This window comes from Ahaetulla prasina, chromosome 2 (assembly GCF_028640845.1).
Source record: "Ahaetulla prasina isolate Xishuangbanna chromosome 2, ASM2864084v1, whole genome shotgun sequence".
Taxonomy (NCBI): domain Eukaryota; kingdom Metazoa; phylum Chordata; class Lepidosauria; order Squamata; family Colubridae; genus Ahaetulla; species Ahaetulla prasina.
The window spans coordinates 157,673,083-157,696,605 of NC_080540.1; the positions used below are offsets into that span (position 1 = coordinate 157,673,083).

Sequence of the window (23,523 nt, forward strand, 5' to 3'; positions counted from 1 at the left end):
CCTTACCTCCACAAATGCTCTGATAGCATCATGCCTATTTATCTGCCTCTCTAAAATAGAAACCAATCTAAAAGCTTGTATAGTTTCAGTTTTTTTTGGATAGCAAGAGGAAAAACCTAAACCCAAAATATGTCTTCAACTTTTAGCTTTTTGCATCTACAGAAGCTACCAGTACTTCTTGTATTGTCAGTATGAAAATCTGGAACTATTTCAACTGCTGAGTGTATCATAGCCTGACCACCACATGGGCACGACAGTACTGCAATGAGTCATGTTTGATTTTATTTTTAGGGTCTCTTTTTTTTTTTTTGTCATTTCCTGAAAGCAAATGCTTCCTTGCCTAGGAAAAATAAAAGAGGCTGTTTCTGGCAAATATTTTTGGCTAGAAGCATTATGTTCTACTTTCTCTACTTATTTACTGGAGAAGGCGGGAGGGAAGAAATGTGGCTAAATGTGAGAGGGGAAATATGTAGCTTGGGGATCATTCCTGTACAGCTGTATAGTATTAAGCATGCCTGAACCTCTTGCAAAACTTGTAAAATCCTGGATCAGTGAGAACTTGTGATGTACAATACAGGTAGTCCTCAACGTACAACCACGATTGAGCCCAAATTTTCTGTTGCTAAGTGAGGCATATGCTAAGTGAATTCTGCCCCATTTCCCGACCTTTCTTGCCACAGCTGCTAAGTGAATCACTGCAGTTGTTAAACTAGTAACACGGTTGTTAAGTGAATCTGGTTTTCCCATTGACTCGGCATGTCAGAAGGTCACAAAAGGTGATCGGAGGACCGGGGGACACAACTATAAGCGTCATAAATACGACTCAGTTGCCAAGCATCTGAATTTTGATTGTGTGACCAGGGGAGTGCCGCAAGGATTGTAAGGGTGAAACACGGTCATAAGTTACTTTTTTCTGTGCCATTGTAACTTCGAATGGTCGCTGAACAAACTGTTGTAAGTCAAAGACTAGCCAAATATCCACGTAAAAAAGCCAATTTGGTGGATTGGTTAAAGTGCTGACCTTGGAGTGGAAAGGCCTGAGTTTTAGTCCTGCGTTTATATAGAAGCCAACTGGGTAACTTTGAGCCAGTCATCTGAATCCTCGGAAGGAGGCAAAGATAAACCATTTCTGAAAACTTGCCTAGAAAGTTGCATGGACTTGTCCTTGTAGTTGGCAAGAATCAAAACTGACTTGAAGGCTGACATGCAACTTACACACAGACACAGATTTAGACACTGGAAATTTCTACCACTGAATGAGGCAAGGAATTGAAGAAAAAAAATTAACCCGCCCTCATCTTAGAAACAGATGGTTTTGATGTACTGTATGCCACCAGTTGCAGACCTTTGGAGAAAAGCTTCTAGGTCTTATTTTGAGCATGAAGAAATCAATCTTAAGTTTAGCAGCTTTAAGATCTGGAGAAAACTAGAGCCAGAAGCATTGACAGCACGCAAGACATTTTTCATGCCTACATGGACAGTATATCCGTAACACCAGAGGCTCCTTTTTGGGATTCAACTGTGACATGTTGTAACTTTAAAAAGGTACACATGGTTTGAGAGATGATTAGCTTCCTTCAGTACCATATGTAGGTAAACTAGTTTTGTCTTATTGCAACTAAAAAGTACAAGAATAGAAAGAATCCAGATGTAAGAAACATTCTTCTCTTTTCAAACTACCTTCAGTTCACTTCCTACCATAATGTAATAAACAAACCTGGATAATAAAGGCACATGTTGGATCCATCCATAGCAGTTCTGAATTAATGTATAATTATTTCAGATTGTTAAGAGAAAACCTTGCTTGAAGCTTTCAGGATGGGAAGAAGTGTTTCTAGTCAAAGCACAAATTAATGGATAGGTGAACCAGTGGTGTGATTCAGAATACTTTATAGTAAGGCAATTTCATTTCACTTTCTCATTTGAGTTATTATTTCTTGCTAAGCCCTAGACTCTAGAGCTATCATATCTATTCAATACACTGAGTTCAGAGATGAATATGGGATGGGATGAGATAGGATAGGAATACCATAGAATAGAATAGAATAGAATAGAATAGAATAGAACAGAATAGAATAGAATTTTCTCTTCCATGAGGTTGTTCTTTGATGCAGATATCCTTCTTAAAGGGAATGAGAAATGAGAGCCAGGCTTCCCCAGTCTGGTTTCTTTCAGATACATTGGACCAGCCTGACTCATTCAAGGTCAAAACTTTCTACCACTACCCAGCCCAGCAAGTCCACCTGTTATAATCTCAGCATTGCCTATTCTAACCATCCGTCCATTGCTGTCATGGAATGTCTGATTTTATTGGAAGTGATCTAATCTTGACACGTACTATTCTTCCATTTCACAGTTTGAATTGCTATGGGGTGGTCAGGTCACTCTAGTAAAGTTGGGATGATCTGTCTGGATGGTGGAACACTTGAGTTATCTTTGACAAACAAAACAGATATTCCAAAGTTGGAACCCCATGTTTCTAGATCAGAACAAACAAGAGAAAGTGGAAGTGGAAGACAAAATATTGGTTTGTTTACAGTATTTGAATGTCAGCCGTTCTTTTCACAGGGCAATTTATAGATGTTTGTTTTGCAACTCAATAACACAATGTTCTTCAGGCAATTTATGATAAATACTTAATAAAATAATACAAAATACAAAAGTCCAACTATATTTTTGTTGCATTTGTATCCCACTTTTTTTTCACAGGCAGGGCTCAAGGTAATTTACATGAGGCCTTTCCTAATTTTATCCCTTTTACAACACTGTGAAGTTGGTTGGACTGAGACTGAGAAAGATTAGCTTAGAATAATCCCATGAACTCCATGGTTGGGTTCAGGTTTCTTCAGTCGGAGTACAGTGTCTTCAATACAATATTACACTGGCTGCCATAAAAAAAATTACATAAACATAGAATAGAATAGAATAGAATTTTTATTGGCCAAGTGTGATTGGACACACAAGGAATTTGTCTTGGTGCATATGCTCTCAGTGTACATAAAAGAAAAGATACGTTCATCAAGGTACAACATCTACAACACAAATGATGGTCAATATATCAATATAAATCATAAGGATTGCCAGCAACAAGTTACAGTCATACAGTCATAAGTGGAAAGAGATTGGTGATGGGAACTATGAGATGATTAATAGTAGTGCAGATTCAGTACATAGTTTGACAATGTTGATGGAATTATTTGTTTAGCAGAGTGATGGCCTTCGGGAAAAAACTGTTCTTGTGTCTAGTTGTTCTGGTGTGCAGTGCTCTATAGCGTCGTTTTGAGGGTAGGAGTTGAAACAGTTTATGTCCAGGATGCGAGGGGTCTGTAAATATTTTCACGGCCCTCTTCTTGATTCGTGCAGTATACAGGTCCTCAATGGAAGGCAGGTTGGTAGCAATTATTTTTTCTGCAGTTCTAATTATCCTCTGAAGTCTGTGTTTTTCTTGTTGGGTTGCAGAACCGAACCAGACAGTTATAGAGGTGCAAATGACAGACTCAATAATTCCTCTGTAGAACTGAATCAGCAGCTCCTTGGGCAGTTTGAGCTTACTGAGTTGGCGCAGAAAGAACATTCTTTGCTGTCCTTTTTTAATGATGTTTTTGATGTTAGCTGTCCATTTTAGATCTTGCGATATGATAGAACCTAGAAATTTGAAGGTTTCTACTGTTGATACTGTGTTGTCTAGTATTGTGAGAGGTGGAAGTATGGAAGGGTTGCTTTGTGGAGTGAAATGGGCAGCTTATAAATTTAATAGATAAACAATAATAAAAGACAAAACAAAACAAAACAAAACAGAAAACAGTCATACAATAAAAACACAGATTGTAAAACAGAAATCTAAGAGGACATAATTTGTTTAAGGGAACTGAGGGTAATAAAGAATTCATCATCAGATGCTGAGAAATTTACAGATTTATGGAAGTCAGATAAGTATATATTCAGCATTGGAGTGGCCTATAGCACCGGTAAATAAATGTAAATAAGTGAAAAAGAGAACTAGCAAAGATGCCTGGAAAAATAGTCCCTTAACCAAGCCGCATCTTCTCCCAAAACCCTCCTTCAGGGATTAGAATCTCCCTTTGTTGGATGGTAGACATTGGAGCAAGGCTCAGAAAAACTTTTGGTTAGGGATATACAGGAGAAATTAATTTTGAGGAAGAGGGTAGAGACAGGTCCGTCCCAAGCTTTACAAGTGTTTAAACGTACCCTTTCCCCCAAATTGCACAAAATGAAATGTTTGAACTATACTCCAATATGCAGTCACCCGGGACATCCCACAAAACTCAAGTGTGCTTGGCTTCCTAACAGAGATGCTCAGGATGGCACCGTAAAAGTTGTAGTTTGTAACAAAAGGCTGGTCCTTGCACAAAGATGCCGAAGGCTATTAGCTTCAATGTCCTGGATGCTCTGCGGTTTTGATTTAAATTCTGGACTCTCGACAAGCCAGTACATTCTTTTGCTATCCAGTCTCCATGGGTCTTGAAAATTTGCCAGCCCACATGCTCCTGGTACCTTCTCTTAAACATTGCCATCTTATGGGATCTAGGAACCATGCCTGTTTCTGTGGCAACCCCTGCCCTATGCAATGCCCTTCTCCTTGCAGTTTGGTAGGCCTCTGCCCTCTTAGCCTTCCAAAAAGTACTTAAAATTCAGCCCGCCCCCCCAAAATACTAGGATAGGGTGAAGTGGACGAGAGGATTTTATGAGGAATGCACCTGGAAGCTTAATTTTGGTGCCAGGTTTTTAATGTTGTTGGTTTTAATAAACGTATGTATTATTTTGTTTTATTATTAAAGTTGTTTTAATTGTTGCCTGAGAGCCATCCAGAGTTTGATACAAGCTATATAAATGCTATGAATGAATGAACGAATGAATGAATGAATGAATATTTTTTTTTTAAAAAGAGCCAGTTTGGTCTAGTGGTTGGGGCACCAGGATGGAGGGCAGGAAGCAATGAGTTCAAGTCACGCCTTGACTACGAAGGCCAGCTGAGTGACTTTGGGCCAGTCATTGCCTCTCAACCCAACTCACCTCACAGGTTATTGTTGTGGGGCGTATAGAAGGAGGACGGTATGTTGGATATGTTTGCCACCATGAGCTACTCTTAAAAATTAAATAAAGGACGGATACAAATAATAATAAAATAAAATAAACCCTGCCTTGTGCCCAGCAGCCCATTGCAGAATATAAACCATATAATGTATACATTCTTCTACCACACACCCAGTTCTGAAGATGCACTGCAGGATGCAGAAGGCAGTCTGCTGTGGCTCCCTACAACCTGTCCCTCTGCTTCTTTCCACAGAGCTCCATGAATCTCCCTCCTGACAAGGCCCGTCTTCTGAGGCAATATGACAATGAAAAGAAATGGGATCTAATTTGTGACCAGGTAAGAGGCCTGTAGGAGCTAAGATGGAGAGAGAGAGGGAGACTGACTGACTTTGCCAACATGAAAGAGACATAACGTGTCAGGGCAGATCAGCTTATGACTCAGGCAAGAGGACTATTGCCAGAAATAACATGTGGTCCCCTTGATCTAAGGGCTTTGATTTCCATTAAAAGAGCAGACAACATCTCCTTATCTGAAGGCTCTTTTTATACATGGTTGCTGAAATCTTTGGCATCTAGGTAGGAATAGTCCCTGTTACAGTATCTCTGTAAGTAATGGGAAATTTCTACACTTGATCTAGGTAAAGCTCCGTTACAAACGGAAGTTAAAAATGCTCTGGTGCTTTTTATTTTCTGGACATTTTGGGTCAATTTGATATTCTTTAGAGCAATGTTTTTTCAAAGTGTGATCTGAGGATCCTGGGAGTCCTCCAAGACCTTCTCAAGGGCCTGCAAAATCAAAATTTATTTGCCAGCTTATGTTGAGAAATGATATATCGTAATAGTAAAGTCCAGTCCAAATGACTGCAAGAGGTATAGTGACAGCAATTGTATCAGTGTTAATGTTTAATTTGGTAAATATCAATAAATATTTATTATATTTATAATCTTCAAAACTGATCCCAGAAAACAATTTAAGGAACACTAGTATAGAGAACAACATTTAAAAGATGCAACAGAGGCCTGAATTTTTCATGGAGTATCTCTAAAATACTGCTTGAGCCCAGACAGGTTTCATTGCTAATGCTTCCCTTATTTCCCTAAAAAAAAACCCAACCAAACCATACCATCACCAACAAAAAAAACCCTACAAGGGTTTATCTTAGCATGTTCCTGGACCCAGCTACCAAATAAGCAGAAGAGTGCCAATATAGAACATGGCTAATTAGAGGGCCTTTTGCTGAAGGTTGTTCAAACCTGGAATAATTCAGGATGTATGTATAAAACAAATGCAACTCATCTATCAGTGCCGCTCTCAAACTGGAAAAGTTTGGCCGAGAAAAGTGATTGTGTGCTTCAGCCCAGAATTTTTTTTCAAGAGCCGTACATGGGCACAGAGTCCCTGAGATAATGCTCGGATTATTTTAAAGGAAAAATTGCTTTTTATGAGATAAACTGTCAGGAAAAACCATCTGGGGAGGAAAACAAATCCTGTAAAAAAACTCTTACACCCAAACATATGCATGCAAGTGGACGCTACATAGAATTAAAGGAGGCTGCTGGATCAGGCTGATAACTGTATTTGATCAAAGCTAAATGTAGGACATTAATACAATCACCAATCTCATACACAAAAAGCCTTTGATCTTGCAGTAGTAGCCACAGCTTAAATGCCCAAACACCATTAATTTATTTGTTATGGATTCAGAAGATTCTTTTTGCAGGTCTGTGAGTAGGCAGGCACTTTGATAAGAAAACATTTCCAGTTTGATTATTTACAACCTGATCCTATATTCCTGCGGGCTTAGAAGTAAAACTCTTCAATAGAGCAATTGCACTTAGTCTTACAATCTTGAAGTTATAGGGACAGACTTTTCTAACATGTGAGCAAAAGAAAAGGGCTGTTGAGGAGCCAGAGCAAAAAAATATCTGGGTGGAGCACAAAATGAAAATGGCTTTCCTTTCAAGTTTATTAGGAAAGCAGACACAAAGAAGCATCTGCTATTTGGATTAATAGCTAGCTAAGTTGAGTCCCTGTCTAGCATGCTTTCAATGCAAGTAAGGGCTCTCCTTTATATGCTGAAGGGAGAATTCTTGAATGAATAAATCCACAATGCATCATTCCAGCGCTGGCTTTCAAAGACTTCTTGCATGCACAATAATTCCCTTTACCTCTTCCTTCCATTTCTTTTTCCCTACCCAATGTGGAACAGGAAAGGTTTCAAGTGAAGAATCCACCCCATACATATATACAGAAATTGAAGAGCTTCCTCGATCCAGGTGTTACCCGAAAGGTAAGTTTTAAAATATTTTTTTAATCCAGCTGGTAAACTTGATTCATTTTTCTCACCATGTACATATTTATATCTGTATCTGTATCTGTATCTGTATCTGTATCTATATCTATATCTATATCTATATCTATATCTATATCTATATCTATATCTATATCTATATCTATCTATCTATCTATATCATATCATATCATATCTATCTATCTATCTATCTATCTATCTATCTATCTATCTATCTATCTATCTATCTATCTATCTATCTATCTATCTATCTATCTCCAAACTAGACTGGGTTGTTTCTTTGTGTCCTATAATATATGTGGGTATATGCATATTTCCCCCTCGTCATGTGGTGTATATTGGAGGTGGCGACCCTTTGAGAGCTTTATGCAAGGAAATTTCATTTTAATGTATGCCGATTAGTGTACATTTAAAGTGACAATGAAGTTTCTCTAAGTCTAAAATGGCTTCCAATGTTTGGAAAATGGTGACCAAAGAAACAGCTTCCCCCTCCCTTCCCCTTTATGGCATACCAAAGCATTTTTTGGAATACCAAAATATATACTATACCAAAGATACACATTGGCCCAAGCAGAATATTATCTGTTATCAAATTAAAACCAGTCAAGTGGCTATTCAAAGTTGCAATCCACTGCAAAAGCAATGACCAGCCTATGCACTGACGACTGTAGCAACATCCTCACAATCACACAATCAATTCTGGCACTTGGCAACCAGCATGTACTTTACAACAGTGGTAGGGTCCTAATCAACTTCCAGTAAGCTAAGTCAATAGAGGGGGGGGATGGATTAGCTTAATGACCGCCTGGTTCATTTAACAACTGTGGTGATTCATTTAACAACTATGGCAAAAAAAGCCTTAAAATCAAGGGCGACTAACTTAACAACTGCCTTGCTTAGCCATAGAAATTCTGGTTTCAATTGTGGTTGTAAGTTAAGGATTACCTGTATAAGGGATAAGTCATTGGAGTGGAAGCTACCACAATTGTAGTTGTGAAAAATAAATATACCCTACAGCCCCACAAGTTGTGGTGATCTATCTATAATTCACTGGGCAGGCAGAATCTGGCAGTGCTGAACAGGCAAACTAGACTCTGTGGGCACTTCTACACACAGTTTTCATACTACTCAAAAGCACCTCTGGATGTCTGCAGGGCAGGCCTTGCTTTACAGGAGATATATTTTATTTGTACTCAACAACAACAACAAAGATACAGTGACCATTGAATCAAGCCCAGGTCCTTCTAACATATGGAAATATCCATCTTGTTGATGATTATCTATAACTAATGGTAAAATTATTATTCTTATAAACAAAAAGGAAGTAGAGGAATATGAAGAGTGATAGAAAAGGAAATGCCAGCACACTTAACCTGATAGACAATCCTGACCCTGCAATTGTGGTTCATTTGTGTAAAAAAAAATGATTGTGCTGTATACTGCTAGAACAAGGAGTTATTTATGCTTACAGAAGTTCCGTCGGAGGGTGCAGGAATCCACCAAAGTGCTGAGGGAGTTGGAGATCTCTTTAAGGACCAATCACATTGGGTAAGTTATTGTTAACCAAGCTTTTGAACAAGTGTATCATGTGTCATGTTGAAGTCTGAGAAAGTGCCACTTGAACAGGCATTCCATTTGGTGCGTGTTGTCTCACAGGGCTGGGTTTTTCTCTCTCTGGCTGCTGGATTGCATGAATTCATGCTCTGATCCAGACCGTTTTTTATATAGTCAGGCTGGTCTTTAAACCAATACAGAATAACAGTAAATGGTTGATCTTTAGTAGTCAAGCCAAAACTATAATACAGAGATCTATCCAGGGATCATACAACTGTGGGGTTTGCACAACATATCAGATCAGTCTATAATATAGATTATGGGCCAGCATTTCTGAGAAATATATTGTGTGAATTTGCATTAAGTTGTAAAAAAGGATTATTTGGGGGGAATGGGCATAATATTCTGTGCGAACACAACAATTGTGTTTTGTTAATTTCAGTTTAGGGTTTAGGGTGTTGTGAGAATCTGGCCAGGAGATGATTTGTCAAAAGGAAGACAGTTGATCTGGGCCTTTTGATCAACTTTTGATCAAGTTGATCTGACTTGAACTCTTTCTATTCATCCCTTCAGTCTGACAAGAAGTTGGATTTAAGATAGGAGCCATTTCCCAGTCAAGGGTGGTATTTTGTACAAGGAAACATTTAATCCCCTTGCTCCTTAAATTTCACATCTAGATTGCTATACCCTAGCCAAGAGATTCCTATTGTATCTAAAAGATTTGGAAGCCTGCTATGGAGAGTTGAGAAATGTGTTCCTGTCTCTCACCTGTCCTAGTTCCAGCTGGAAGGGAAACACCAACAAGAGCAGGAAGCTGAACTGTTCCTGTCCTTGGCTTCTGGGCCTGGTTGGTGGGAATTCCTCAGGTCGGCTGGAACTGACACCAAGGGGATGCTTAGTCAGCAGTAGCCCTTGGTGAGGTCTGAACAAACAATAAAATGAGGTGTGAGATTCAGAAATTTGAAAGGGATGAGAAAAGGTCAATGCTGGGAGTGTGGGGAAGAATCAAATGTTTTACATCAGGTGGAATGAGGTACGTGTATGACTTTCTAAAGAGAATCATAGTGCATGCAGTGTCAGAAAAGAAAACATTCAGTGTTTCTAATCCAGAATTCTTCACTAATGCAATATTCAGGTGTTCTGCAGAGCATAGAGTTCAGAGTTAAGAACATTGCCCTCCCCACCCCAACCCAACCCCTAAGCTGGATTGCAGTAGACAGTGAATTATGGATGCAAAGGATTAAAATCTGGAAATCCAGATATAAATATTGTCTATATGTATGTGTATATGTGTGTGTGTTTAAGGGAAAAAGAACATTAGAAGCGCCTTAAAAATAAACACATCCTTTTCCATAGCCTTAGAAATTGCTAGAGCAGTGGTTCTCAACCTTTATAGTGCTGCAACCCCTTTAATACAATTTCCCACGATGTGACGACTCCTTTAATACAATTCCCCACGTTGTGGTGACCCCAACCGTAAAATTATTTTCGTTTTGAATTTATCGTGCCTGAAGCCGTATTGGCTAGCGATCTGAACTGCTTGCGATTGCCTTGAGGACGGAGGCATTAAAGCGGAGACTCCTCCCCTATTAAGTTTATCACGCCTGAAGCCTGAAACGTAGACTCGGGCTGAAAGACAATAACCTATACAAAGTCATTCAGACAAAATGGGAAGTTGAATTTGGAATATTCTGATCTTAATCTAAGACTTTAACCTCTTTACTTCAATCCGACTGCCTTTTTAAGCAGCATACCAATTCTATTTAAAAGCTACTAATTTTATTTAATGGGATGGAAAATTTGCCATGCAGACTATGACAGGGGTCTCCAACCTTGGTCACTTTAAGACTTGTGGGCTTCAATTCCCAGAGTTCCTCAGCCAGCTTTGTTGGCTGAGGGACTCTGGGAATTGAAGTCCACAAGTCTTAAAGTGACCAAGGTTGGAGACCTCTTGTCTATGATATGAACAATGAGAATTGAAAGTGTTGCATCAATCAGCCCTTTATAAAATCTGGTTTGGACTCTTCTGCTAGAACTGTTTGTTCTGGATAAGAAAGGTAGGTATGCTATTATTTTTCAGAGTGCTTTTTTCTCCCAGCCACCTAGAAGGACAGCACAGTTTTCTCCCACAAAGCACCAGAATGTTATTAACTAATAACCTTCTGGCACCAAATGGTATTCTCTTCCTTCTGCTAATCATAGCACTGGTCAAGGTGAAGGAATGTATGGAGACCACTGAATATGTAAAGTGGTTTTTTAAAGAGTTAACCAGGTCATATTGAAGCAGGCAGTCTTTCCTCTACCTTGTTTTCCCCAAAATAGGACCTCCCCTGATAATAAGCCCAATTGGGCTTTTGAGCGCATGGCAATAAGGCCAAGCACTTATTTCAGGGTTCAAAAAAAATATTTTTGGGGAAAGACAGTATTTTCATAGTAGATATGAATTATTTCAGCAATTAGGAAATATAAATGTCAACTTTCAATTGTTATTATTATTAGCAACAATGAAGATTCAGGTTCGATTACGATGACAACTGTAATTGCTTTTGCTTTGTGACATGAAAAATGGCAAAGTGTATATAATTATTATTTATAATAGTTATTCTTTATTGAAACAATATTTCACTCTCTGGTTACCCTATACAAGAATGAGAAAAAAATTATATGTGCAGATTTTACTGAAAATCACTACATGTAAATCTTTTCTGCTTCATAATTAGTGAGTCATAATGCTCATAATTAGTGAGTCATGGAAGCTATTTATGGGACAACGGTTATGCTAAGAATCAAACATTATAATGAGAAGACATGAATAACTGGGCCAGCATCTCTTCTGCAAGACAAAACTCAGAAATTTATGTTGGCTGAGTAGAACAACAGTCAATAAGCTTCAGTTTTTCTATTAGATACTTCCTTCCCATCCACAAGTTGTTTCCTTTATGGTGCAGAATGAAGGAGGGATCATTCAATCTCTTACTTTCTATCTCTAATTTGCTGCTGTTATGTACATAAGATAGTTAAGGCTGGAATACTCAAAGGTTTGGAATTGTCCATGCTAGTTACCCCCAGTGCAGTTTTTAGTGGTTTTGAAAGTTGCCTTTTGATTGCTACAGTTAGATGTATAGTTAATAGAAATTTTTGCCTGTGGTTCATCTCTCTCTTCCTCCCTGCTTTTGCCTGGTGCCTATTTTGATGTTTGCCAAGGTTTTTTAATACATTTATATAATCAGCTGGTTGAGCTGCGTGATAGGTGTGATTGCTCCCATCTGCATAAAGGAAGTGACTGGGAGTGAACTGGGTGCAAACTAAATTGGAAATTACCCATAATAATTTTCCAACATTTTCTGGTCTTAGTCTACAAAAATAGAATTGAAGGTGTGTATCAATGAAAACCTGGTTTCATTGCGGTGGTGAGATTGTCAGTGAGGCTTACCAATGTAGAACAAATATCACACCATCATGATATCGTTGACTACAATTTCCATCATTGTAGCTATTGTAGTTGACTACAATTTCCATCATTGTAATAAGCTATTACTTTCTGACACTCCCAGTGATTATCAAAAGCATATATTTGCAATGGGCACAATTAGCTGCAGAACTCAACATTTCTGGGAGTGGAATCAGGGATAATTTGGTACAGAAGGCTTAGCTTTGTTTGTTTGTTTTTAAAAAGGAACAACCATGATAAGAATATAATTTGGAGTGTGTCCCTGACTTGGACACAGCAGAATTTTTGGCAGAGACTTTAGAAGGATATGATTGAGATGGGGCACAGGGTTGGGTATAGGGGAAACAGATCCTCATTCTCTGGGGGAGAAGGAAGCAAACAAGGAGATAAGACAATCCTTGCTCATGTATGCAATCTTGGAGGGTAACCTGCTTCTTGTAGACAATCTTCAACTGCTACAATTAATCCACATGCCCTTGATAAAATTTCCTCTTTCTTTCTAAAGCTTTCTTTTGCTTTCATGTATATCAGGCTTGTCTATTCAGATAAAAAAAAATAGATTTTTGTAACAGAGTTGTCGAAGTCTGAAATATCTTCCCAGTTCAGTTGTCTCAGCTACTAACTTTTACAGTTTCAATTCTCACAACCTCTGTGGACCTCATCCCATATTTAAGAGGTTCCCAAGGGGGCATGTGTAAGTGCACTAATTTGCCTATTGTCCTGTGACTTGTTCGTTTTTTTCATTTTGTTCATCCAAAGTTGTAATTTTTGTTTAACAAACAAATAAACAAACAATTTTAGAGGAGAAAAGAGATGCCATAATGTAACCCAGCAGGGATCTGCCCAAAATTTCTCAAGCATGCCTTCCTTCCTTCCTTCCTTCAGTCTGTGGGGTTTTCATAAGCCCAGTTTGCATCATGTACATAAATGAATATTGGTGCATGCAGGTGCTCGCTCACATCTGTGCCTTGTCTCTCACATGCTCTTGAGCAGGGGGTCTCCAACCTTGGCAACTTTAAGACTTGTGGACTTCAACTCCCAGAATTCCTCAGCCAGCTGGCTGAGGAATTCTGGGAGTTGAAGTCCACAAGTCTTAAAGTTGCCAAGGTTGGAGACCCCTGCTCTTGAGGATTTATTCCTTTCAATGAAGGCATAAACGACTGTGCACTGTCAGATCTAGTGGATCTAGTCTGCTATTCGCTATCATTGACAATGGTGCTCCAAGTCAGAGACTTAAGAAATATTTGGTGTGAATTCTTGGGACACCCATATACAAAACATGCCTTTTGCCTATCGGCTGTAGTTAAATAGGCACAGCAGCAGATGCATTTGTAAAGAAGCCTCTCTATAAGCACACCCTAAAAAAAACAAAATTGTTTGGTTTCCTCTTCTGTTAGGAACTCACACAGCCGCTCGTAATTCCTCTTCCTTACCTGACTACAGGATGGGATTTGCCTTAGAGAGCCTTTGCTCCTTCCTCCACATCCTTTAGCCTTCAACAAATGCATTGAAGGCTCTAAATTAGTAGTGCAGCCACTGAAATCAGACAGGAAACACACTGGGGTTGGAGGCTGAAGTTCAGACAGGCAGGAAATGGGCGGGTGGAGAGAGAGAGAGAGAGAGAGAGAGAGAGACCATAGGCACCATTTCAGGGTCCAGATGATTAATGGTCAAAATTGCAGTCAGCCAAAGCTGCTTCAGGAAATAACAGCACATACTGAAACCACTAGCTTGCAGGCATTTTCTCTCTCTTGTGATGTACAGTACTTGTTCCTGGGTTGGCACATCTCCAAAGTCACACATATTTACAGCTTCGTTTGGTACTACCCAAAAAGTACAGTTTGATTCTTTGCCTACAGATTTGTCAGATTTGTTTCCTGTGCCATTTTCCCTCCTTGCATCAAAGACTGCAGGAGGGGGAAGGATCTCCCACAGATGTCTTGGAACCTTAGCAAACACTCCCTTCCCTGCTATGGAAAGATAAAGCCGTACCAGTTACAATATTTTGTTTACAACAACTAGGGGCTACCACAATCTCCCTGAACACACACTGGGTGGGCCGTAGTAGCTGATTTCCTTCTAAATTTATCATGTTCTTCTGTCTTCTCTGAACCCTGTCCAGTTTATATACATCAGTCCAAAATTCCAGACTAGACATAGTCCTAAAAATAAGCTGAGTTTGAGTGGTTATTTGAGAATGAGAAGTGTTGATGTCTGATGTCTAGGCTGGAGATAGGCATTCACTTAAATGTAGTCTTTCAGAGGGAATTTCCCATTGGGAAGGGACATCCCATTAGAGCATATTTGCTTTCCATGCACAATTCCAGTTATATAATAATAATAATAATAATAATAATAATAATAATAATAATAATAATAATAATAATAATAATAATAATAATAATATCAGAGTTGGAAGGGACCTTGGAGGCCTTCTAGTCCAACCCCCTGCCCAGGCAGGAAACCCTACACCCCTTCAGACAAATGGCTATCCAACATTTTCTTAAAAATTTCCAGTGTTGGAGTATTTACAACTTCTGCAGGCAAGTCATTCCACTTATTAATTGTTCTAACTATCAGGAAATTTCTCCTTAGTTCTAAGTTGCATCTCTCCTTGATTAGTTTCCACCCATTGCTTCTTGTTCTACCCTCAGGTGCTTTGGAGAATAGTTTGACTCCCTCTTCTTTGTGGCAACCCCTGAGATATTGGAACACATGTCTCCCCTAGTCCTTCTTTTCATTAAACTAGGCATACCCAGTTCTTGCAACTGTTCTTCATATGTTTTAGCCTCCAGTCCTCTAATCATCTTTGTTGCTCTTCTCTGCACTCTTTCTAGAGTCTCAACATCTTTTTTACATCGTGGCGACCAAAACTGAATGCAATATTCCAAGTGTGGCCTTACCAAGGCATTATAAAGTGGTACTAACACTTCACGTGATCTTGATTCTATCCCTCTGTTTATGCAGCCCAGAACTGTGTTGGCTTTTTTGGCAGCTGCTGCACACTGCTGGCTCATATCTAAATGGTTGTCCACTAGGACTCCAAGATCCCTCTCACAGGTACTACTATTGAGCAAGGTACCACATATCCGGTACCTGTGCATTTTGTTTTTTTGGCCTAAATGTAGAACCTTACTTTTTTCACTGTTGAATTTCATTTTGTTAGATAGCGCCCAATGTTCTAGTCTGTCAAGATCTTTCTGTATCTTGAGCCTCTCTTCTGGAGTGTTGGCTATTCCTGCCAGCTTGGTGTCATCTGCAAATTTGATGAGTTCCCCATCTATCCCCTCGTCCAAGTCATTGATGAAGATGTTGAAGAGTACTGGGCCTAAAACAGAACCTTGGGGTACTCCACTGCATACTTCCCTCCATTTGGATGTAGTTCCGTTGAGGACTACACGTTGAGTGCGGTTGGTCAGCCAGTTACGAATCCATCTGGAATTATAATTCCATGAACCTTCAAGCTGGGCTTCATTGAATAGGCTGCCCTCCCAGACTGTGGTCATTTATGTGAGTTTTCAAGTATCTAAATTAGGGGTTGCCATCATACCTCCCTTTAGTGTAATCTTGATATTCATACCTCCCCTAAAAAGCCAAATAACTAAATGAACAATGAAAATAATATAATGGGAAATGTGGATTTATTATAACAATGTACAACTAAAAGGGTCTTTATCCCTCCCCTGAACTCAGTTACCACCTCCCTGAAGATCATATACCTCATAGCAGTGGTGAAATGTAAAATTTGTTACTACCGGTTCTGTGGGCGTGGTTTGGTTGGGGGGATAATACAGATAATATAACTGGGTGGGCATGGCCAACTTTTTTTTTTTTTTAACTTTTAAACGCTTTTTTTTTTGCCTTTAAAAGAAAAAAAAGTCTCTGACGATCAGGTAACTCAGCTGGGATCGTCAGAGCCTTTTAAAAGCATTTTTTAAACAATCTCTTCCTATGAAGAGGTTGTAAAAAAAATGCTTTTAAAAGAATCTGATGATCCCAGCTGAGCCACGCAATCATCAGAGGCTTTTTTTTTACTTTTAAAAGCATTTTTTCGGCCGAAGAAAAAATGCTTTTAAAAGAAAAAAAAACCTTCTGATGATCGCGCGGCTCAGCTGGGCATGCCGGGAGAGGGATTTTTGCTACTGGTTCTCCCAACCACCCAGTGCCATCGCTACCGGATCGGGCATTTCACCCCTGCCTCATAATTTTGGAAATCCTGCTTTAAGTACTAATTCAGCACTTTGCAGGAGACCGTGAATTTGAGTTTTGGACCGGTTTGCAAGAACCAGTAGTAAAACTGGCGGGAGGCTCCGCCCACTGACTCAGACGTCATCAGGAAGCTTCTGCACATGCGCGCGTGGCCCCGTTGCGAACTGATAGTAAAGGTAAGTACAACCCACCCCGATGTGCCTGCATGAGTAGCAGGCAAGCGCATGTGCACACGCACCATTTATGTGAGCGGCAAATCCGTGTGCCTGCCGCTCGCACAAACGGAGCTGTGCACATGCAAATGCTTGCCCGCCACTCACACGGAACCATCCCATCACACACACACCGGCTTTCCCCAAAGCTGGACAGGTTGGGGAACACTGGTCTAATTTATAATTAATTAATATCTTGCGTTTTTAGGCATAATCCATCCCTGAAATCTTAATATAAAACAAGATTGAGTATAATCAAGCATTAAATAGTGGTTAAAAATATAGAAACAGAAGAACCAACAAGAAGGAGGAAGAGAATGAGATCAGTTTTAGCCAAAATATTACAATTTTCAGTGTGAATATTCTCATTCCTGAGAGTTGCAATTACTTGAATTGCCACAATCAAATGGATGAAACGGCAGTGTGAACCTATGAACTAAAGATGCTGAGGAGAAGGAAAGAGGAGAAAATTACATTGGGTAGCAGGCATCATTCAAGGAAATAAAAGGCATGGATGTGACTCCATTGAAGGATTCCGAGTTAATGTCTAGGGCAGCTCTATGCTTAAATGTCAAGAAGGCCATCATTGTTGCATGGGTTTTTTTCTTTATCTGTAGGCTGCCCAGAGTGGTCCAGAAGTCAGATGGCTTCAAAATTGGATGGATAAACAAACACCTTTCTTTAAACAAATGTCTATGGGGATTCTCAGTCATCCAGGTCATAGTTGTCCCAAAGGTGCTTATTTTTTTTCCCAAGACGCAACTGGACTTTCTGGTTTCTCTTTGAAGACGTTCTGCTTCTCATCCAAGAAGCTTCTTCAGCTCTGACTGGATGGTGGGGAATGGAAGGATTTATACTCCTTGCAGACAGCTGGTCATTTGCATTCTTTTAAGGTCATTAAGGTCACCTGGAGGTTTACCTGTGGCCTCAGAGTCACTTGAGTGGTGAAAATTGGTGTGGAGCCGTCTTGGAACTGTTGAAAGGACTGTATTGTAGATTGGAGATACAGTAGATCAGGTGTCTGCAAACTTAGCTCTTTTAAGACTTGTGGACTTCAACTCCCAGAGTTCCTCAGCCAGCAAAGCTGGCTAAGGAACTCTGGGAGTTGAAGTCCACAAGTCTTAAAAGAGCTAAGTTTGCAGACACTTGCAGTAGATGATGTCTATGTCCCTCCCCCTCCCCCTCTGTTGAGAGAGGGCTGTTCAATTTTTGACATAGATGGCCTCTTTAACCCCTCTTTGAAACCAGCAATTCAGGGCCAGGTGGGGGGGAGGAAAGCATCTTTGGGATTTTCTTTAAACACTATTTAAAAATATAGAGGCCATCCTCCTTCAGCTGGAAATTGTTGTTCCATTAGGTTGAGGACAGCTAGTTGGAAGGATAGACCTTAAAAAGTGCCCCAGTTTGACTTTAAACATGGTGAGTAAGTCACATCAGAAAACATCTGGAATAGCAGAGAAAATACCTCTGGAAGAGGAAGTTATTAAAAAAAAAATAGACTGTGCAGAAATGAATAGATTAACTTTGACGATCAAAGAAAGAGAGGACTCAGAATATTTTAAGATATGGGATCAATTATACCATTGGTTAGAAAAAAGATATAGATAAGTAAACTAATAGTATGTAAGAAAATGGTATTTATTTTCTAAATTATACAATACAATAAAGAATATTGTACTTGTGAAAAAATTGTAACAGATCAAATGAAAATGAAGATAGAAAAAGCAACAAAAAGATGAAGTCAAGGAGAAAACACCCAGATGTCACATGGAAGGAATGACTGATGTATTAAATGTTTGTGTATAAAATAAAATAAAATATTTTTAAAAAGCATCTGGAATAATAACATTTTGGAGTCAATTTGGTGTTGTTGTTTTTTTTGGTTTTTTTTGTAGATGGGTGCGTGAATTTCTCAATGATGAAAACAAAGGCCTGGATGTGCTGGTGGACTACCTCTCGTTCGCTCAATGTGCAGTGATGTAAGTAATTGTGTTATTGTCAAGATGCCCTTCTTCCTTCTTCACAATATTCCCTACCTATGTAGAGATTCCATGTTGGCATCATCTACATTCTTAATAGAGTGCCAGTTATAAGAAGACATCATGAGGTTTGCATGCTGAATGGATAGTGACAATTTGGTTTTATATGAGGGGCCCCCTAATCTCATTCCGATTTCCAGACAGAGAATAATTTACATGTTGCTTTCCGCATTTTCTGAGCCAGGCTTTCTGTTCCTTATGGAGGTCTCCTTAGCTCATGGGTCTCCAACCTTGGCAACTTTAAGACTTGTGGACTTCAACTCCCAACTCCCTTCCTTCCTGGCTGAGGAATTCTGGGAGTTGGAGTCCACAAGTCTTAAAGTTGCCAAGGTTGGAGACCCTGCCCTTGCAGATTGTAGTTTACACTGGAGGTACTTACAAGAAAAAATTTGCTCTCTGCTTGGCATGTATGTCTTGATAGACTAACAACATAAATAAAGTTGGCAGGTACAAATAAATGAGAATTGGCTAATTGTCTGGCATTTCATTAGTTAATTAATTACATTATAATTAATACGGTATGTTCCACTTTTCTGAACTGAAACTGGAAACACTAGCCAAAAGTGCAGCAAGTGAAAGATATTGTGGTCTACCTTTCTTTTTGTTGCTTCAAAAAAAAAAAAGGATCTGGAGTTCTATTAATGCATGATCCACACAGGACATCATAGATTAGGGATGGCAGCTTGAAGATGTAGGACAATATGTGGCTCTGAGGCTTCATTTCAAGGCTTATGTAAATCTTTTCTTCTTCCGTCTGCTGCTTGGTTGAGAGACGAGAAAATATAAGAAAGATGGTTTAAAAAGGGGTTTGGGAAGATGCTGTGCTGTTACAATAATAAACTGCATATTGCTTTGATCCCACTATTCTTGAAGCCTCCAACAGATGGCCTAAGTTAGTCCCCAGAGTCCTCAAGAATTAGTTGGAAAGGCCATAAAATTCCATTTTGCAATAATATTTAGGTATCCTAACAGAAACATGAAAAGAAAGACCAAAGGATATCAAAACAAGAGGGAAAAAAATTCCTGGCAGTTGTTTTGAGGAACACTCCAGAGACCTAACCGGCTCTGTCCTTGCTTCTGTTGGGACACTTTCACCTTGCATTTGCCCAAATGTCTTTGCTAGTTAGGTCCCAAGGGCTGAGCAGACAAGGGAGCTCATGGTATGTACATGTAGTGTATCTCTTGATCAGGAATGGTGGCGCATGAGGCGATCTGCAAAGGTGCCGTTTTCTATCCTAAGGTAGTTCTGACTGGAAGGTGAATTTTCTTGAAGTTGTCCCCTTATCCTCATAAATTCTTATCTTCATCTTTCTGCCATGGCAGCTTGTATATTTCTTTCTCCCACCACCACCCCACCGCCCTCCAAATTATCCCACTCTCAGGAAGCAGGGATCTTGGAGTGAATTATTTTAAACAATCAAGAAATATAAAACAGGGAGTAGTCCAAGCCAGAATACAACAGTATTAAAAAAGCAGCAAAAAAGGCGAACAGAAAAAATTCAGGGTAACTTGTAAGTTTGTGATTTTTTGATACTAGATGAATTTTCTTAAATTTGTATTCCCATCAGCTCATGTTCCTGGGCTTTTCATAGTGATGGCTTTCTTATTTGCTTTCTTTCTATGTGTCTGAATCTATATGCAAATACACACACACACAAACAATTACGATGTATTAAATCTATTTTCTTTTTCAATATTTTATTAGTATTTATTACAATAAAAATATTTTAAAAATTAAAGGAAAAACAAAGGAAAAAGGTAAGAAAAAAAAAGAAGGAAAACAGAAAGAAAACATAGTATTATGATTTTAGCCCTTCTTTCTATTGAGTAATTGCCATCTTACTCTTTCCCCGTCCTTTTTAACCCTTTTTAACCCCTTAATCCATAAATCATACAATAAATTTCTTATCCAACTGAGGAATGCTAAGCTTTTAGGCCAAAGAGATCTCAACCTGTCAGCAGTGGTTTAGCTAGATAATTTTAGATCGGTGATTATTGAAACTTTCGGGCTCAGACTATCAAACATTTGGAAAATGTGTAACTTGACTCTGCTTACAGACCATCCCTTGTACAGGGTCTCCTGCTTGAGGATGAGATTGGACCAGTGGTGGGATTCAAATAATTTAACAACCGGTTCTCTGCCCTAATGATTTCTTCCAACAATCATTCACCAAACTGCTCAGAAAGTTAACAACTGGTTCTCCCGAAGTGGTACGAACTGGCTGAATCCCACCACTGGGTTGGACTAGAAGACTTACAAGGTCCCTTCCAACTCTGTTGTTCTGTTTTATCTGTCTCCCCGACCCCATCTAGACCACCCTGAAGAGCAGCACTCAGTAGCATGCCAGGACTGGACCTGAAGTAGAGGCCAGACCTTGACTTCAGCCCCAACTGCCACTCCTGCTACTCAAAATAGGCTAACTCATGATGTTTCCCAAGGTGTGTGCCTTGGGGAACATCACAACTGCTCCCGTGGCCTAGCGCTTCTCAGGATCTGCCATGCCACTTCCCTTCAAGTGATGGTCTCTTTCTGTTGACAGGCCTGTGCGGCCTATCTAAGACTGCTCCAGGTTGCGTAAGGCCTTCATTTTCGAAGCAGCTTCTGGGAATGCTTTCCTCTGTCCTCTGCAGTCTCCATAAACCGTGCAAAAGCACACCCCGTTCTTGCATGATTTTGAGAGGTTCTGAAGCTTGCCCGAGAGCACTTCTCATTCTTGCATGGCCTCTGAAAATTGTGTGAGAATGGGGCATGTTTTCAAGAATAGTTGTCAAGTGTTGGTGGATTCTGACATGTCACCCAAAACATTGTAGCATGTCACCTTTGACACACATGCCATAGTTTTGCCATCACTGTTTTAGACTCTGGCTTTAATGGTGAGGTGGACCCCTTCTCTCTTTTCCCATCCATCCATCCATCCATCCATCTACCCAACCACCCTTATTCCCCCCCACACACACACATACATACATACCTTGACATGTTTGGGATCTGTTGCAGTCTTTGTAACTGCATCCTCAAGGTTCTCCCTTAAGTTCACCAATGCCTGTCAATCCAGGTCTAGGGCAAGTTAAAAAGAAAACCAGCTTTTGGGTGTTCTATTCCAAAGCTCATCTCTTAAACAGTAGAGTGAGATGTCCATATGTAAGAAGAAATTAATTTGGAAAAAGAAGACAGAAGAAGCAAGGGAAGATAACAATCATGCCCATTGTATAAATCATTTTAGAAATATAAAGAGAACTAAGGTAGTCACATATTATATGCTTGAATAGGATCTTGTGTTTCATAACAAAAGCAGATTTCATGACAGAGAGAATGGTCTGAGCAAGTATAGTTTGACCTAGTCAGATAGACATTTTTGGAAGGCCCTGACTAAGGACAAAACCTCAGATATTGGGAGGTATCAGAGGTAAGTGAAAAGCATTCTTTTTCAGAGATTGACTGTTTTTCTTCCAATTGTCCAGTATCTTCATTTTTTTGAATCAGTGAACTAGCCAAAAAATATAAAAGTAGGTAGTTGAAACTTGCATTCTTAGCTCTTCCATTCTTGAAATATAAAAGAATTGAGCAGATCTAATTGAACACACCATTGTGCAAATAGCTTATATTTGGATTTGAATTGTACTAGGAAAAAGTGTGGTTTAGGAGGATTATTGAACTTTATCAAAATACAAGGATTTACCAGAGCTACTCTATGAGAAAGCCCTAAAGTCAGAATGCTATGACTGGAAAAAGGCAGAAATCTAGAAAGGATTTGTAGATCTTGTCACTCAGAAATAGTCTGAGACAAGAGGATTTTTCATACAACTTCATCCCAGGTTGTTTAGAACTGCAAAGTTCATTTTTTTGAATTGGTCTTTTAAATAGACCAGGAGCCAGTATTGACTTAATACTGTTCACAGATTTAAAGAACATCATAAAAACAACTTACGAAAAAGTATCCCATTGGGAAAACTATTCCTCCTTTTAACAAGGAACTTCCTTCAGCCTCAGCTGCTCCAGCAATCTATTATAAAACAGTAACTCCATCCAGAATTCAGCACAAATGGAACCAGCTGTTCCCAAGATATATGCCTGAAATTGAGCTGTTTAGTCCTATCCTAATGCAAACATCATAGTCTATGAAGGACAACTGACTGCAGGCCAAATAGCACAAGGTGATGTCAGAAAAGACTGTGCTTAATACAAATCCACCCTCCATGGTGGGGAATATACTTACTGTTGCTTCCGTATTGGTGTAACCATACTGTAAAATTGCCCTGGGAATTTCTGTGTGCGGCAGTGATTTCTGCATACAGAGATTGTACTTACCAGAGAGGACATTTGATTCACACCTTTGTCATGTTCCATGTTGCTGACCTGTGGCTTGCAGAAACATCCATCCTTTGGGGAATCCAGAGCTTTCGACCCCTCCGTGCCAGCTTTTGCCCTAAAGCTTCCCTGTGTGTATGGTGTATGTTCCCTGTCTGCCCTCCAGGTTTGATTTTGAGGGTCTGGAAAATAGCGAGGATGGAGCGCTAGAGAAGCTGAAATCTTGGAGCAGGTCCATAGAGGATCTGCAGCACCCCAGCACCCTGTCTGCTCCCTACGCCAACAGCCTTGCTCGCTCTGCGCGCCAGTCTGCTCTCCGGTATGTACCTCTGTCTTGCCGCCAACCTCCAGTACGTTATCCTATTCAGCGGTGCTACTTATA

The 23,523-nt window shown here is 39.6% G+C and overlaps 1 protein-coding gene across 3 annotated transcripts in view; it reads left to right on the forward strand.

Moving 5' to 3' along the window:
• FMNL3 (formin like 3) overlaps positions 1-23,523 on the forward strand; it is a 117,400-nt gene that overhangs the window by 48,453 nt on the left and 45,424 nt on the right. For 2 of the 3 annotated variants that reach the window (XM_058165984.1, XM_058165985.1), the window contains exons 2-6: positions 5,309-5,392; positions 7,266-7,346; positions 8,839-8,915; positions 18,689-18,772; positions 23,308-23,460. In XM_058165984.1, coding sequence (XP_058021967.1) covers positions 5,309-5,392; positions 7,266-7,346; positions 8,839-8,915; positions 18,689-18,772; positions 23,308-23,460 — 479 coding nt within the window. The remainder of the gene's footprint in view (positions 1-5,308; positions 5,393-7,265; positions 7,347-8,838; positions 8,916-18,688; positions 18,773-23,307; positions 23,461-23,523) is intronic. The other variant, XM_058165987.1, reaches the window with a different exon arrangement.